Genomic DNA, 16,742 nt, shown 5'->3' with positions numbered 1-16,742 from the left:
GTAGTAATTGTACTGTTTTGTTTCAGAATTCAACAAAACAGGTTCCTGTCAGTTTTTATGTCCATGTGACTTTATGGAAAGTTATTGAAAATCTTCTTAACTTGTTCCATGTTTACAGGAGTAGCATAGTTCTGTGTCTAAATACCCCTTTGAAATACTCCTTTGAAAATCCAGGCTTTAAACTGTCCGAACTACAGGATTTCAGTGATTTGATGCTTGCTGGTTCAATGGATAACTTGCTTGAGAAACAGAAGTTTCACTTCACTGTTAGCAGTGTGGTGAAGCAACAACACCTGTGCTGGACACAGCATGCAACTAACCCAGAGATGGTAACTTCCAGCACAAGTTTACATCGATTTCTTAATAATGTACACTGATCATAAATGTATTACGTTCACATGTAGAAAGGACTGTATTAGTGTGAGCCTCAGCAAGTTATTTGCATGGCTTTTGCACTAAATTTTGTCTCAAGTCTGGGGTGTTCTTAGAACAGTCTTTTAAAATTCTCCAAACTCTCAGGCAGATAAATGCTTATTCACTAGTGGACTGTATTTGGACATTCTTGTGTCACTAAGTGCTGAAGTTCATTTAAAAAGGTAGAGAAAATTATCCTTGTAAATGAAATTGGAGGGGAAAAAAGAATCCATAGATAAGCTACAGAAACATAACCTGTTCCCAGTCACTCAGAACACCTTCACCGCTTACATAAATACCCAGAGAGCATGGTATCGGCAACAGGCAACTGCCAAAAAAGATTCCTGACTTTAAAATTTGAGGTGAAAGTTGGCTTTGCGGTCTCTGCGTGCCATCTACTGGTGACTGTGCCCTACTGCTGCTGCAGGCGAGGAGGAGCAGGGAGGCGGCTTCCGAGTGGCTTTGGTCGCTGCAGCGCTGAGCCATGCTGCTCTTTAGCTGTCCTTGCTGGGCCGAGCCCTTCTGCCAGCCCAAGGCACACAGCACCCCTCTTACCGCCCTCAAAGTGTTCCTGGTGCATGTGCACGGGATGTGAGCAAGTCCCAGTCTTCGCTGGAAGAGGCAACTTGTTACTGCTGATTCTGATGGCTGAGGACTTTCAGCCAGGGTTTCCTTGCTTATATAAGGAAAGCGTAACAGTCACAGAAGAACTGCTTTAATTGTATATATTCTATCAGAATAGATATTTCACTTGTCTTTTGCAAGTGAAAATGCATTGGAGTTGGCCCCAACAGCCTTGCTTTATAACTCACTAGGCAGCGTACATCTGAACAGCTGAAGGATGTTGGGATCTCTAAAGATACTGGGGTTTTTTTCCTCCTTTTTTTTTTTTTTTTTTGTTAAAGAGAGAAATACAATAATATACTACTTGTTTATCTTGCCAATTTGTGTGGAAAACTACCAGTGTGTACCAGAGGGATGAGTGTTGCTGAGTGATGGAGAAAAATTCAGAGATCATTAGAGAATGTCTGACTGTGTCTAGCATAGCTATTTCTTAATGTAATCCTGAGCTTGGTTACAGCTGTTGTCACCAAAAGGAGAGCTCATGGTACCCTATCATGAAGATCAGGGGGGATTTAGGACATTATTCAAGACCTCACAGTCCAGGGGGATAGGGCTGCTCCCCAGTTCATCAGGAACTTTGGGATTACCCTTGGGATCTGTATGATGACATTGTGAAAAATGCTGTTTTATCTGTTTGTTCTGGTTCTTGGGATTACCTATCATTAGTGCCTTCCTAAAGATAAGAGCAGTGCTTTGTTGTTTTGTTTGGGTTTTTTTTGTCTATTAAATATCACTGAAAACTTCTGATTGTTCATAAATAAGAACAAAAAAGAAATCTCTGATCTGGTAGCATACAACGTGCTGTTTGATAGCTTCCTGCACGTAGTCCCTTAGTTCTTACCTTGCATGTTTTCTCAGACAAGTTTTGGAATACCTGGGGGCACTGACATGTTCTGATCTATCTATTGTTCTTGTTTCCAGGGATCTGGTTCAAGTGCAGCAGTCCCAGGCAGCTCTGGAGTTGGAACAACCAGACAGTTTACGCGACAAAGGATAACGCGGGTGAACCTCAGGGACCTCATATTTTGTTTAGAAAATGAGCGAGAGACAAGCCATTCACTATTGCTATATAAAGCATTCCTTAAGTAAAATGGAAAAGATCAAGGTATTTTTGACGGAGAGACGCCTGAGGACATTTTTTTATATATTTGCAAATTACGCCTTTTTGTAACAAGCAAATGGGATATTGTTTAAAAAACAACCACCTCTTTACATGGAACAGTTTTATATTCCTGTTTATAAATAAACTCTTCAGTATAAGAGAAGTACATTTCTGTAACAGTGAGGATACTTACAAGGCCTGTGGATACTATAAAAGGACAATTAAATTTTAACTCATCTCTTGATTGAGTGGCCTTCTTGCCAAACAAGCCATATATAAAGACTGATGGAATCGTTTAGCAAATAACTAGCTACCCTTTGTCAGCCCTGTAGCAGTTTCGACATTAATTGTGCATTTTAGTTCAGTTTTATTCAACTAAATCAATTATATAGGCATATGTCTACAGCAAATGACCTCATTTCATTTAGCTTTTTTTAAACAGTCAGTTAGCAAAGCAAACTGATTTTTTAAGAATATTTATCTTTCCCCAAAATGTTCAAAATCTAGAGGGATATACAGTTAATTTTAAACATAACCTCAATTTTAATCACATTATTGCTTATTAGAGGCCCTGAAATCCCATAAAGGAGGGTTACTTCTGAATGTTTTAGCAGCATCTGTAAAAATGCATTTTATTTGCTATAGTTTGTAAAGCTGTAAAGTTAAAAAAGGAAAAAAAGGAAAAAAAGAGAAACCTTTTCAGCATAAATATATTTTACTTGCACTGTGTTTTTTAGCTAAAGTGAAAGCTTAGATTAAATAAAATCAAAGTTGAGAGGAATCATCAAAAGACTGTTTCTCAGTGTGAATCAAGTGTTGAAAAATGGTTGGTGTATTTTGTCAGTAATTGTACATAATTTTTGGCACATAACATAAAAATGGCTATGTAAACTATAATTATTTTGCTAAAAGACTGTATGCAAGCTGTGGGCCTACTTTAAAGATGTCCAGAGCAAAGTCCCTTCTTTGTACCTATTTTTTTATTACAAATATACTAATTGGTTCTTTATATTTTCAGAGGTTATTGTATTAAATTGTCTATTGATAGTACTTTTATGACTGTAAATACTTTGGCTTTCTTTGTGTGAACTCTCATGGTAGAATTTAACTCTCTTGCGTGTAAACTGAATGCTGATCAGTATTTTTATCAACACCTGACAACTGTTACACCCCTTTTATTTTGTCTTTTAGGAAATCCTGTCTTTCCATTTTTTTTCATGTAAATTTTGCACAGTTACTTGTTCATATGTAAATATTTTACTTTCAAAAATGAAGTTTTTAATTGCTATTGTTTTATATAGGATTGAAAGAAAATTAACTCCTTTATTAAAAACAAATTTATCTGTATTTGCTAATGTATTTTTCTCTCTAAATCTTTTCTCCTCTTGGATTTATTTTTCTTGGTACAGTAAAAGATTAGTCTGCCTGAGGGGGATGCTGTTTCCTAAAGATGCACTTTGGGGGTTTTTTAATATTGTTTTGTCAGTGTTTTGGAAGTATGTAACTTTATGAATCTTGACATTTCGTTTTTGTGTTAGGGGTCTTGGACTAAGATCAGTGGATAGTGGGTGTTTTTTGGTTTGGTTTTTAAGTAGGGAAAGTTTCTGAATAGATCTTTAAAGTGTTTTGGTTTTGTCTAGTGAAGGTTTAATAAAACATCCTGTCCTTGAGGTCAACCTGCTCCCTCAAACACAATTAACTACGATGGTTTTCAGAAGGTGTGACATAAAACACAGAATTTGGAGCACAACTATAAAAGAATATAATCAGGAACACGCTTTTGATTAACGTGAAAATCTGGGAAGGTGTATTTGTGATGCTCTGTACTGAATGTTCAGCTTTTATTTTTGTTTTTTTTTTAATTCCTCTTCTCGTGGGCAATAGTTCACAGTTGTGAGGGCCGAATTCTGCTATTAGATTATCAGAAAAATCTCATGAATTTGGTAATTATTTCTTGCATCCAGACAAATCTATCTACAGGCTACTGCACCGAGCACACTACTGTTGAACTGGCACTCAGCCCGGCACTGGCTCGGTCCACGTGAGGAGACCAGTTGTCTCTGAGAAAAACGTTTAGCTCCTAAAGTGATGTACTCACCTGACACCGTGTATGGCACTTACTTGAAGATTTTAATTGTTTGTAAACTCCAAACTGTCTTTCAAATTGTGTAATGTTATTAAGTGGAAAGAAACAACTTTGACTTTTAGCCAAAACATTGTCATAGCCTTCCTTTAATTTTAATGAGTGTTGGTTGTAAATGTTAATCCCCACAGTATCTGCAAAGCTGTGCCAGGTAAGTTGGGAAGAAGCTGACCTTCAGGTATTGCTTCCAGTAGCAAGTTGGGGGTAAGACATGTTTGAAAAATTAAGGTTATTACGTGGTATCCTGTACTTTGCACCCCCTCTCCAGTAGAGGTAGTAGCTTAGAAATGCACTGGAGGGGCCAAGGGAGTTGGGAGGATGGAGAGATCTATGGCTGTGGCTCTTGGTTTTGTGACACATTTTTTAAGTGCACAGTCAGCCCTGCACTAGGTATTTTTCTCAGCTTTTAAAAGTTCCTGTTCTTTTAGTCTGAAAAGCTGGTAGTGCCCATGCTCCCTCCAGTAGTTCATGTAATTTTTGACTGTAATATTGGCATTTTTTTGTTAATACTGGAGTACTGCCTCATGTGGGCATTGGCTTTCTTCTGAGGAGATGTTCTCATGGCAGATGAGTTGTTGACTCTCTAGGGGTTTTTTTAATGATAACTATTGATGATGGTAGCTATTGATGGTAACTTGATGATGGTAACTAATGATGGTAACTATTTTTGAAGCGGCAAAGGCACAACTGAGGAGTGGTACGGGGCAGTGTATGTGTACAGCAGCACTGCCCTTGTGCGGTAGTGACCTGTAAAGAGAGGAACTGGGATTCTTTTCTGGCCCCTAAGCTTGCACAGCTCCACCCAAGACCCTTCGTCCTCTTCATCCAATGAGTGATGCAACTTCTTTGTAGCACCCTCAAAACCGGAGGTGCACGTGCTGAAGTTTGCCACAGCTGGGAGGCTCGCTCCCTCTGTGAGTCTATGATGTTATACCTTTTTCTGTCACATTTTCAGCTCCTTGTTAGGGACAGGTTGCTTCTCTCTTGCCTGTAAGTTTACCAGCGTGTATGTGTGACCTAGAGGTGAGCTTTCTACCCTGGCTTACGGAGGTCTTGATGCCTCTTTCTCTTTTAATACCTTTGATTAGGTAGTGCATAGATGTAATGTTTCTGAGCTATTGATGTCTGTCTTTGTCTAGCACAAAAATTCAGCAGAACAAATAAGATAGAATAAGACACTCTAAATTCAGCCTGTCTTTTGTATTTCACAGGTATATAATTAAATATATATGTTTTCAGGGAACCTTTTTGAAATACAGAGAGATGCATGCATGAATGCTCTTGATAAATGCTGTCAAATGCACAGTAATTAAGATTTTATTAGAGATTTTCATCCGATCCAAGAAGTTTCCCCATATTTCTGAGGTTTTGTCTAAATTACAAGTAATGGTACGAGAAGCCTAATGCAATGATAATTTTAACCATTTTCTTATGTTACAGTTATTTGTCCATCTGCAGAGAAAAGTCTTAATCTTTGTGGGTAAGTCAGGACAGCAGCTTGCTTGGGTACAAACTGTAGTGGCCATTTCAGCAGTAATGTTTCCCTGGAGTGTGTGTGCAGACCCATGTGTCCAGGTAAGTGTTGTATGTTCAGGTTGGGAGGGGTCCCTTCTTTAAAGACTTCCAGTGTTTATGCAAGGATTTTTACACATCAGGGCTTTAGGCAAGTGCAGGTCAACCTGCCGTGTTAAAATACGGTATAAAGCGCGGAGAGGGAAAGGTTTGGGTGCTCTGGCTTGATCCTAATCTTTAGATTTTTAGGAAATGTCATGCAAGCAGCACTGTGCATAAGACTGGCTTCTTAGTATTCTGGGATATTTTTCCCTGTTTGTGAAAGTTGCCAGGCTGATAAATTTGGGAGAAATTTCATTGTTGCAGTGATAAATAGGGAGGGCAGCACCTTAAGGCCTGCTCTGCCTTACTGACCTGCCTTTAATTTGTCCAACACGTGCTGCCTCTGCAGGTGTGTCCCAGTCCTCCCAGTTAGAATATCCCACTACTGTACTTCAAACTGCATTTTAACAGCACAGATCTGTCATCCCCCTGCAAAGCTGCTGTGGCCAAAACCTGCCCTTGACTCCCCCACTGCCATCCTGGGCATGGTTTGCACCAGAGACGGGGGCAAGCCAGGACTCCTTTCTTTTGTGTGGTGGTGTTATTGCCCAGTGACATATGGAGCTGTGAGAAAGGGAGTAAGTTGTTTAAAAAATGCTTTTAGGAATTCAGTCACAATCCTTGTATTCTTTTGGCTTCTGAGAGAAACTTGCTCCGTGCTGCTGCAGACGTGGGAGTGCGAGCGGGAGCTCTGGGTGTGCTGGGGGGAGGCTTTGCTCTTCATAGCTGCTACTTGATTTTACTTTTGTTCTGCTACTTCAGGAATACCTTTCCTCATGCAACACAGTATATTTTTCCTTTTGTCTTCCGGCTCGACTTATTTACTGTTATTTTCTGTAAGGAGCTGGGTTGCACCCTCTTTGGTTTCCTCCTGGGAGTTCCCTTGTTCTGAAGTCAATAGATGACTTGTACGAACACCATGAGCAGCATTTGGTCTGTGATATGTACCACGCTTCTGTAAAAGTACTGAATAAATGCATAACAAATCTTGCTTTTACTGCACTGTAAAAGTACTATATGGTTTTACTTGAGCACTTATGTACTTTTCAATCCAATAACAGAATTAAGTTGCCAAAAAAAAAAAAAGTTGCAAGTGCTTTCTAGTTTGCTGTGATGCATTTCGTGCTCTAGTTTCAAGCAAACACATTGGAGCATTGCCCAATTATTGCAGATTGGGCTTTGAAGAACAATATATCTAATTTCCCAGGAGACCAACGCTGTGATGTTTACATACAGCCTCTTTAAGAGAAAATGAAAATCCTAATGTAATCTCAGGCAAGTCACTGTTTAGCGCCCAGGCTCCTTTACTCCACTTTGAGAGGGACTCGGGAAAAATCTGGGTAAGTTATGGGTAAGATCCTTCACCTCTAGGTGGAGTTGTTGGGATTGATCATTTGTATTTGAGAAATAAGAGTTGTTAAGTACCTAAAATATATATATATAAATATATAAAAAAATTAGATGTTCTTACTCTTCATACTGATGTACAGCAGAGGTGTGTGATTTGATGTATGATTTTTTACTTGATATAGTAGCTTTTTCTTCCTCCTTGAATGGTGGGGGTATGTTTTGTGTGTTTTATTCTTAATGCAGATATTTCAGAGTCGCTCTTCAGAGCACAGCCCTGAAACAGTTGTGTTGTCAGAGCTGAGAGTGCCGGTGGAGGTGAGTTCTGTTCCCATCCAGCAGAGATCTGCCCCTCTTGTCCCTGTTCTGCTGCAGCGAAAACCCAGAAAATCTCCCCCAAAATTCCTCTGTTCCCCGACTGCAAAATTCCAGAGAGCTCCTGTGGGTGGGGATGAGAGCAGGAGCTAGTGGCTGGGGAGGAGGGAACAAGGGACCTTCCCCTCGCCCCACTTTGTACCCCAGCAGCTGAGTGGAGAGCTGAGATGTGAGGCAGCGGGTGGGGATGGGTGGGCTGGAAACTCTGAGTAGCTTCACCCCACGGGAATGTGCTTGAGGCTGCCTTTAAATTTAAAAAAAAAAAAAAAAAGAGATAAACACGGTATCTGGTACCTACACAACACAAAGCAGGTCTGTGTGAGCATCCCCCATCTCCTTGGCAACAGAAGCAGGCAGGGAGCCTGGGGAAGGGCTGGGTGTGATGGGTCCCTGTGGGCAGCCCCCCTGGAGGGGATCGCCCCCGCAGTGACAGCATCCCACCCCTGAGGTGTGAGTGGCTGCCTGCCGGATTTTGTAGGCCTGGAGAGATTCTTCTGTGAGTTTATGAAGTTGCTTTGCCAGCGGGGAGGAAGGTCACGAGGTGCTGTGTGACCCTGGGCTCCTCACAGAGCCAGGCTCGTGGCTGCCCCTGCTCCCCACCCGCTTTATTTATATATCTATACATACACTTAATGTGTGTGTGTGTCTATATTTACTACACACACACACATATATATATATATAAAAGACAAGTCTGCTTTATATGTATAAAATTCTCCTCTGCAGGGCAGCTCCCTTCTCTCTAGTGAGGCCTGCTCTGTGACCCAGCAGGTCTCCTGTATCTCTGGTCCTGCCTAAACCTGATTTTGAAGAATCAGGGGGAGGGCAAATTGTCACCCAAAGCTGCTCAGAGGTGTAAGAGGGGAATCATTTTATAACTGCAGCAAGAAGCCTCTTGAATGTTTCATCCTGCACATAGAAGATGTGCAATGGGATGCTCACTCTGTGGATGGTGATGTTAATAGCTACTTCAAGGAAAGCTACTGGGTTTATTTTTTCCCCTGTATCCAGTGAACATTTCTGTTATAGAGTATTTTGTGGCTGGATTTGGAAAGGGGGTGGGGGGAGGAAGTGTGAGAAGCAGAGGAAAAAAAAAAAGTGTTGACAAAGTAGTTCAACACTCAGGATGAGTTTAATGGCAGAAAACTGGGGTAAGTGTGGAGCTGGGTGGGAGGGAGTAAAGAGGTCAGTGCTGGGGTTTCGGTGCCCTGTGGTTGAGGGAGGAGGAAATAATTATTTAAAAAAAAAAAAAGGAGGGGAGGGTCATGGAGGCAGCTGGTCCTTGCTGTCCTGTGCCTTCACCTGTCAGAGGCGATTAACACCGCATCCTATTCCTGCCTCAGCTGAATTCCTCCTGAGGGAGAACACAGAAACCCTCGCTTGGGAAATGCTCTGTAATTGCTGTTACTTCATTAATAAGGCACCGTGTCGGTGTCTCCCCGGCTCAGGGGAAGGCCAGGAGCCGCACGCGGGTGGCCAGCTCGACTCGGCGGGCGGCAGATGGTGCTCTGAGCCCGGCTACGCCGCAACTGAGTCCTCCATCCCTCCTTCATCCCTCTGCTGAATACAGTCCTGCCGAAATCACAGGCTGTGGTGGGGGGAATGCTATTCTGCTTAATGCAAAGGATAAATTATTCATTTGCTGAGCGCTAAATAATAGAAAGTGGGAAGGGGAGAAAGGACGATGTAGCTTAGTTGATGTGGTAGGGGAAAAAAACAAACCTCCAATTAAAAAATAAATTAAAAAGAAACAAGGGCAGCCCTGTGGAGCTTCAGCAGACTTTGATCAGAATGGGTGCCCCAGACTATTTATTTATGTATTTAACTCTTTTTGGAGGGCACAGTTGCCATGTGTAGCAGATGTCTGTGAGCTTACAAGTGCAAAGGCAGGTACAAGCCAGGGGAATTAGTTGAGGCGCAGAAGAAAGCAAGCTGCCGATTAGAAACATTTACAAAACAGGACACAGGCGTTCAAAGGGAACTTCTGGTGATGGCAAGATGTAAGAAAATCAGTGTCAAAAAGCACAGTACACACAGAATCAACATCTTAACCATCGCCTTTTAATTTCCCCCCTTCTTTCAAGTGCTGTGATTCCTACAAGCCACAAACCTATGAGTCTCCATACAGGATGTGTTTGAAGAGGGCCGAGGTAAACTGATGCCAGGAGCTGTGGCTGCTGGAGGTAGAAAATCTCAAATATCTCAGGAATGTGCCTTGGGAGGGCTGTCAGGTGGGGAGAGCAGGGTCTGTCCTGGATCTTGTTGCAATCGGCTTCACTGCTGCTTTGTGCCTTTGCGGGACAGCTCCTGCCTGTGGAGGAGTGGGTTGCTGTGGGTTTCAGCCGGGCTCCCTGTGGCTCTTGGACATGAATCCCTGTTAATCTGTGCTGAGTTGAGCAGCAGTGGGGTTTTTTTTCCCCTCATCCATCACTGGGGGAGATGCAGTGATGGGCGGAGGTGGGCACAGGGCCAGGCGGTGGGGACAGCAGGGGGGTGACCCCGCTTCCATCCCATCCATCCCCACCACTGGCAGCAAACGAAGAGTTGAGCCTGCACCTTCTCCTGTCTCCCCGGGTGCCCGGGTCACCACAGACTTCTGAGATGCTCCCAAACCCACACTTTAACATCACCCTGTAGCTGGAGGGCTGGCTCGGCCCCAGCTGCCGGTGCAGTCATATCCCAGCCCCGACAGCTGCATCGATTCCAGGTCAAATGACCCCACGGGCAGTGCCGTGTCAGGGAATCACTGCATTTTCTAGGTCATTAAGTCCTTTGCTCTTTAATTCTTTGCCTCCTGAATACCCCCAAGGTGTGTTATAATCACCCCAAAATGCAGCCACTAATTGTTTGCTGTCCCTGGCGGGGGGAGGAAGAGCAGGGCTGCATTAAATCGCAATAATCAAGAGCTGCTGTAACAAATGAACTCAAACCTGCTTGACAGGAGGAAGCAGAGGTTCTGCCTCGCTCTCTGTGAAGGGCCATGTTTAGTGGCAAACTTATTTGTAATCTAATCAATATGTTTACTGAAGGAGAGAATATCATCAAGTATTACTTTAAGACACTTAGGGGATGTGACACCTCTCACAACTCCAGTGTAAACATGTTAGTTGACTGCATTTGCTAATAGGAACAACACGCTGTGTTTTAGCAGGGCTGGCAGAGAGGTTTGTTGGGGGAGCAGGGGGACCCCATCTGCTCAGGATGTTGGGGATGGGCTACCCCATCTGAGCCCCTCGCAGCTCCTCATCCCACCATCTTCCATGCAAGTTCCCTGGCCCTTTTCTGGGCTCACGGGCAGGTGGTCACCTCTAGGCTGCTGTGCCTGATGCTGACGCCTGCCCTGAGCCAAGCCCACGTCTCCTGGTCCGTGAAGCTGGAGATTCATTTCATGAAGGTGATGGTGAAAGAGTTTATTTTTCCATAGGAGTTCAACATGTTGTTATAAAACCCCAACCAGCGCTTTCCATCAGGGAAAGACAAGTGGTGGTGTCTTGCCTTCAGCTTATCTTCTGCTGTTGCTACTTGCTGTGCTTCACACTGATGAATCACAGAATCCTCTGGGTTGGAAAAACCCTTGAAGCTCCTCCAGCCCAGCCATGAACCTCGCCCTGACCGTTCCCAACTCCCCCAGATCCCTCAGCGCTGGCTCAGCCCGACTCTTCAACCCCTCCAGGGATCCCGGGGACTCCCCCCTGCCCTGGGCAGCCCATTCCAACGCCCAACAGCCCCTTCTGCACAGAAATCCTTCCTCAGAGCCAGCCTGACCCTGCCCTGGGCAGCTTGAGGCCATTCCCTCTTGTCCTATCATTTGTGATGCACGTTTCTCCATCCGTTAGCAACCACTCCTTACTAACAGCATCTAAAATAACCAGGGGTTTCTGAGCAGTGCTTGTGTGCTTCTAGGGCTCTTGGAGGGGGTTATGACATACTTGGACCACCAGAGCTACACAGACACGACCTGCCAGTGCTGGTGATGGAGGCTGATGAGGGGTAAATGAAATGACAAAGGTGAGCAGGGACTATGCCAGCCCTGGCACTGCGGGGCCACGCAACTCAGGGGATGAGCATGGGGATGAAGATGAAACTGTTGGATGGTGCATTTTCAGAGCTGTGTCCCCTGGACAGCCCCAGCTGAGGCAGGAGTATGACGAATCGGACACTTTTTGTGTGTGTGTGTGTGTGTGTTCAGGAAAATTTGGAGGTTTTAGTAAAAGCTTACAGGGCAACACATAGCATCCATAACAAACAATTAGGTTCTAATGCACCCAGTGGAGGAGTTTCCCACTCACCCTAGGCAGTTAGAAGGTGCCTTTTATCCTGAAACATGAGGGTTATATGTATAAAAGTGTATAATGTTTCCCTTATAAAATTTTTATCCTGTTTAATGTATCCTAAAGCTCTTTAAAAACTAAAAATGCAAACGCTGGAGGTTTGGCTGTGGTTGCAGGTGAAAGGGACAGCTACTTAGTCTGATGCAGCCCCTGCAGAACGGCAGCATGAGGGGATGTTGTGTCCTACCAGGGCAGAGACGTCACCCATGAGAGGTAGGATGGGACCATCCCAATGGGTCTTGGCCAGACGTGCCAAACTCCCAGAGCATCTTTTTGGGTCCAGAGCCCACAGCATCACACAGGCAGGCACCCACCCTGCTGCTGCAAAGCACCTTAAATCTGAGCTAAACTGACAAGGAAGCTGGTAGGAAAATGAAAATGACACAAAAAATAAATGCTGCCTGTTTAATTATTTAAATTAAAACTTATTTGAAAGCTGTGTTTGCAGCAAACACCCCCCTCCCCTTTATTTTTTAATGAGCTCCAGTGCATTGAAAGGGGGGAAAAAAATCCAATAAACTCTCCCTTGCAGTTTCTTAACATGTTTAATTAAACAGGTAGGAAACCCCCTCTATCCGCTGTTTCCAGAACAGCCAGCATCAGCACTCCTTCCCCAGCATGTTATCCCACACCTGTGAGAAAGGCCCCAGGGGCTCTCCACTGGGGCTGGGGGATCCCCGCTGTGACCCGGGAGGGGTTTAGGGGGTGCAGAGCTGAGGGCTTGAAGAGCCTCTCCCCGGGAAAAACTGAGGGTCACCACCCACCCCCCTCATGTGAAGGCTTTCCTGCATCCCTGGTGCTGATGCTGCAGGGGAACGGGCTCATCCCTTGCCTAGACGAAAGGAAAAAATCACAGAGGGGAACATATGTCATTTCTACCCTCCTTTTGTCATTTTAATTGAGTTGTGTCATATTGCTTTACTTTGCTAAAAACTGTTAATTAGCAGCTCGGAGCAGCAGGCCAGCAGAAACAGGGAGGTCTCGTCTTGCTGATGTTAATGTCGTAACGGCAGGGCCAAACTGGGGATTCAAATAAACTATCTTTATAAAATATCTGAGGAATAATGAAATAGTTGGAGGTTGCTGTGCATGAGGAGGTCAAGCACGTGAGTTAGAGCCAGGGCTGTTTGCAAGCTAATTATGGCCAGTTATTTATGCGAGCAGAGAGGTGGCCAGGTGGGTTTAGGTGGGCTTTGAAAACTGTTCTCCCCATTCCTGCTGCAGCCCCAATGGACTAGAAAAAGCAGCTGATGGGATGTACTAGAAAATTATTTTTTCTTGTTTGTTCTTATCTTTGTCTTCCTACCTGAGTTGTGCGGTCGTCTTATTTGGGAAGGGCTGTCTCTCCCTGTATGTACCTCGCACAGTGAAGCCCCGTCTTGGGGGAGACACCATTCATTGCTGCGCTTCAAGTTATTAGAAAATGAAAAATCAAAGGAAACCCTTATGCTTTAGTTTCATCTCAAATACAGGAGGGCAGTGCAGGGGGAAAGGGGCATCTCCGGGCTATGTAATATGGATGTTCTGCTACGTGTCCAGGAAAGCCTGTGTGCATGTAAAGCTATTTGCATGGCATCAAAAGTGTGGAGAAAGGGTGTCTGCAGCCCTGCAGCCCCAGCTCTGTCTGCGCTGCCTCTCTGCGTGCCCATCCCCTGCGGCAGCCACCCCTGGTCCTGCTTCCCACCAACCCAGGCAGGGGGAGCGCAGGGGACAGGGGATTGGTGTCTGTCCCTTGGGCTGAGTCCCCACCGTGTGCTGGGCCACCGGAGCGGCTGGAGCGGTTGTGTTGGTGGTGGTTGGTGGTGGGTTGTGTCCCAGAGCAGCTGGAAAGGTGTGACTGCAGCTCCCCTGTGCTTGGGTCACCCATCCCTGCGTGTTGGCCAGCCCGGAGCTCGGACACCGATCCCTCTGTCTGGGAAAGGTGGGGATGGGACCCCACTGCTGTGAGGGCAGGACCCCAGGTGGCCAGCAGCGGCCTCGGTGGGATTGCAGCAGTTGGGGAGGGGGATGGACTGGGCTGGCAATCGCGGCCCAAAGACCAGCAACTCTCAGGCATCAACACACCCTCCCCACACAGCCACTGCAGCTGCAGGGGCTTGGCTGTGGCTTTTCCACCTGTGCAGCTGGAGAAAAACAATCCAGGAAAGGGGGAAGGACTGGCTGAACCAGCCAAAACATCTGCCAAATGACATTTGCCAAGGTCCTGGGGAGGGTGCGCAGGTGGTGGGGGCAGCAGGGCCGTGCACACCTCGGGGCATCACCTCTGTGCCCGGTGCGTATCGCTCGGGGTGAACACACCGGCTGCTGAGCCGCGTGGTGCTGGCACATGCTGGCACAGTGCTCCTACGGTGGCCCGCTGTGGTGTTTTTTTTGGAAGTCGCGTATTTTAATTTGAATAACATAAAGAGAAATTAAAAATAGACCCCACTCATCACAGATGACAGGCTAGTCATAAAATCCAGTGTGTCAGGAGAGAAACACCAACGCAACAGCCCCCAGGCAATTGGAAAAGCCGGTGGGTAAAGGGTGGGCGGCTGCGTTGGGGCTGGTGTCCGACACCAACCCGCAGGGAACGGGGACGTGGAAGTGAAGTGGGTGAGGCTGTCTGCCACAGGGAGCTGCGTGTCGGGGGCTTTCAGCTGCGTGGGGGCACGGGGGCAGCCGTGCCCTTCCCCTGCTTCATGTCACCAGGGCCCGCGGGACGAGCTGCCCTGAGCAGGGTGGGAGCAGAGGAGAAGCACGAGCTGTGGGGGGTTCCACCAAAGCACGGTGTAGGGATGCTCAGGAGCTGATGCTTTGGCCAGGGCAGTGGGCTTTCCCTCCAGAGAAGCCAGGTAAATATTTGGGCAGCTCGTCCCCCTGAGCACCCCGCTGCTGGTGCTGCTGTAGCCATCGGGAGCAAGCTCAGGGGTGCTGGTCCCTTAATTTAAGGAATACTGGAGAATAAAACACAGGAAAGGTGCGATGTTTCAGGGATATCTTTCCAGAGGACTTGCTGGAGACAGGTAGCTCGTTCCCCCCATACTGGCTCAGACACACTTTTTCCTCCTCATCTCCTCTCACTCCCCAGAGCCTCCCCACGCCGGTGCAACCGGCCGTACAACCCCGAGGAAGCTGTGAGCAGCCCCTGGCATCCCATGCAAGGCGACAGCATGGAGCTTGTCTTCCTGCTGCCTGCAAGCAGGGAGCAGTGTCCCCACGCTGCTTTCTCTGCAAACCTTCTGCAGGTGTGCAGTGACACTTCCACAGTCAGAAACCTTGTCCCTGGACACCCCGGGCGCTGTCCCTCTGTCCCTGCCCATCCTTACGGCGTGGATGCTCTGCTGCTCCCACACCCGCCCACAGAGAGGAATCGGCCCAGGTCCGGTGTACCTGACCCTGAGCACCACTGCCGTCTCCTGTGCAGAGAGAGGGCTTTGCTTTCTGTTATTATCAGAGTCACAGCAAGATGAATACTGCAGATATTACAGTCTGCCTTAAAAAGATGTATTTGGATGCTAACATCACTAGTTGTCACCATGCTATGAGAAATGTTGTAGAAATAGAAATAGAGAAAATATAATAGATACTTCAGATCTGCAGCCTTAATAGCTTTACAGCACACCCTAATTATTATATATCTATCACATCAGTATACTGCAGCACTCGTGGTATTTTTATTTAGCTCCATCTGGTGTATGATAACACACTTCTGATACCAAAATGAGCATGAATTTGAAAGAAATATAATATATAGTTCTGCAGAGAGTTTCCTTTAAGAGACATCCGAAAACAAGCACACATTGTGCAAAAACAGTGCTGCGGTTTGGACAAAGAAAGCACTTGTGGGTGAAAAGGAGGGATGTGAGCGATTGAAAGTACACACGCAGGGGAATACTGGTCCAGGTTCCTTGCCTGTGGCCTGCAAATCAGATGTCGATGTCGTATTTGCTGATGTCTTGGCACTTAGTGTGTACCCTGGGATACGGGGGTGCAGGTTGACTTCAGGTTTTCTCTAGCTTTGTGGGAGATACGGGAGTGGAAAGGATAGACAAAGGGACACTGGAGACTGAGAAATGAGATGGGAACGGGCCAGCAAAACACCCTCTGTGTAGGGACAATGGGGAAAAGCATAAATATTGAACAGCAAAAGAAATCCTGCTCGCTGCTGGCTCCTTTGCCAAAAGTTTCTGACTTCCTCAGCTGTGCAGCTGAGAAAATGGCTTTACTTAAATGGGAAAAACAACAAAATAAATTCCCCGTTTGCTTCCCCCTCTCTCTGCCAGTGCATGCTTCCCCGGGCCACGCATCCTCCGCCAGCAAGCGAGGGGCAGCGGTGTGTGGCTGCTGCCAGCCATCGCGGGGCCACTGAGAGCAAAGGGAGCGAAACTGGGGAACCTGGCAGGACTGCGTTAAAAGGGGGAAGGGGCTTTGCGGGAGGAAATCCGTTCCCAAGCTGTGCAGGGGGAAGGAGACAACACACGTGCCTCGCTGCAAGCATCCCTTGCGGGGGAATCTGCCTGCAAAGCCCCAGGGATACACCAGCGCTGAAACCCTCTTCTCTCCTGCTCTTGCAGAGATTCACCTTCGTTCTCACAGATGTGCCCTAGAAAATGCAATTGTAGCGAACAACTCCGGTAATGAACTACTGGATCTGCAGAGAATCAGTTTATAGCCGGGCTAGCGATGAGCAAGTATTAAATACCTGGTTCCATCTAGCCTGAGGTGCCCTTGAAGCACATTGGCACGTTGCGTTGACCCTCCAGGCTTCGAGGCTTCTTGAATAAAAGCACTGAGAAAACTGTAGCTGCAT

The 16,742-nt window shown here is 46.1% G+C and overlaps 1 protein-coding gene across 1 annotated transcript in view; it reads left to right on the top strand.

Annotated features, from left to right (window-relative positions):
* The window catches only part of TAF4 (TATA-box binding protein associated factor 4), a 39,647-nt gene extending 36,212 nt beyond the window's left edge, over positions 1–3,435 (top strand). The window contains exon 16 of the mRNA XM_074920464.1: positions 1,960–3,435. Within this exon, the coding sequence (XP_074776565.1) occupies positions 1,960–2,127 (168 nt within the window). The 3' untranslated portion in view covers positions 2,128–3,435. The remainder of the gene's footprint in view (positions 1–1,959) is intronic.
* The last annotated feature ends 13,307 nt before the right edge of the window (positions 3,436–16,742 follow it).

This window comes from Athene noctua, chromosome 16 (assembly GCF_965140245.1).
Source record: "Athene noctua chromosome 16, bAthNoc1.hap1.1, whole genome shotgun sequence".
NCBI classification, from domain to species: Eukaryota; Metazoa; Chordata; class Aves; order Strigiformes; family Strigidae; genus Athene; species Athene noctua.
Note: the sequence above shows the minus strand (reverse complement) of the source record. Positions and strands in the feature narration are given on the sequence as shown.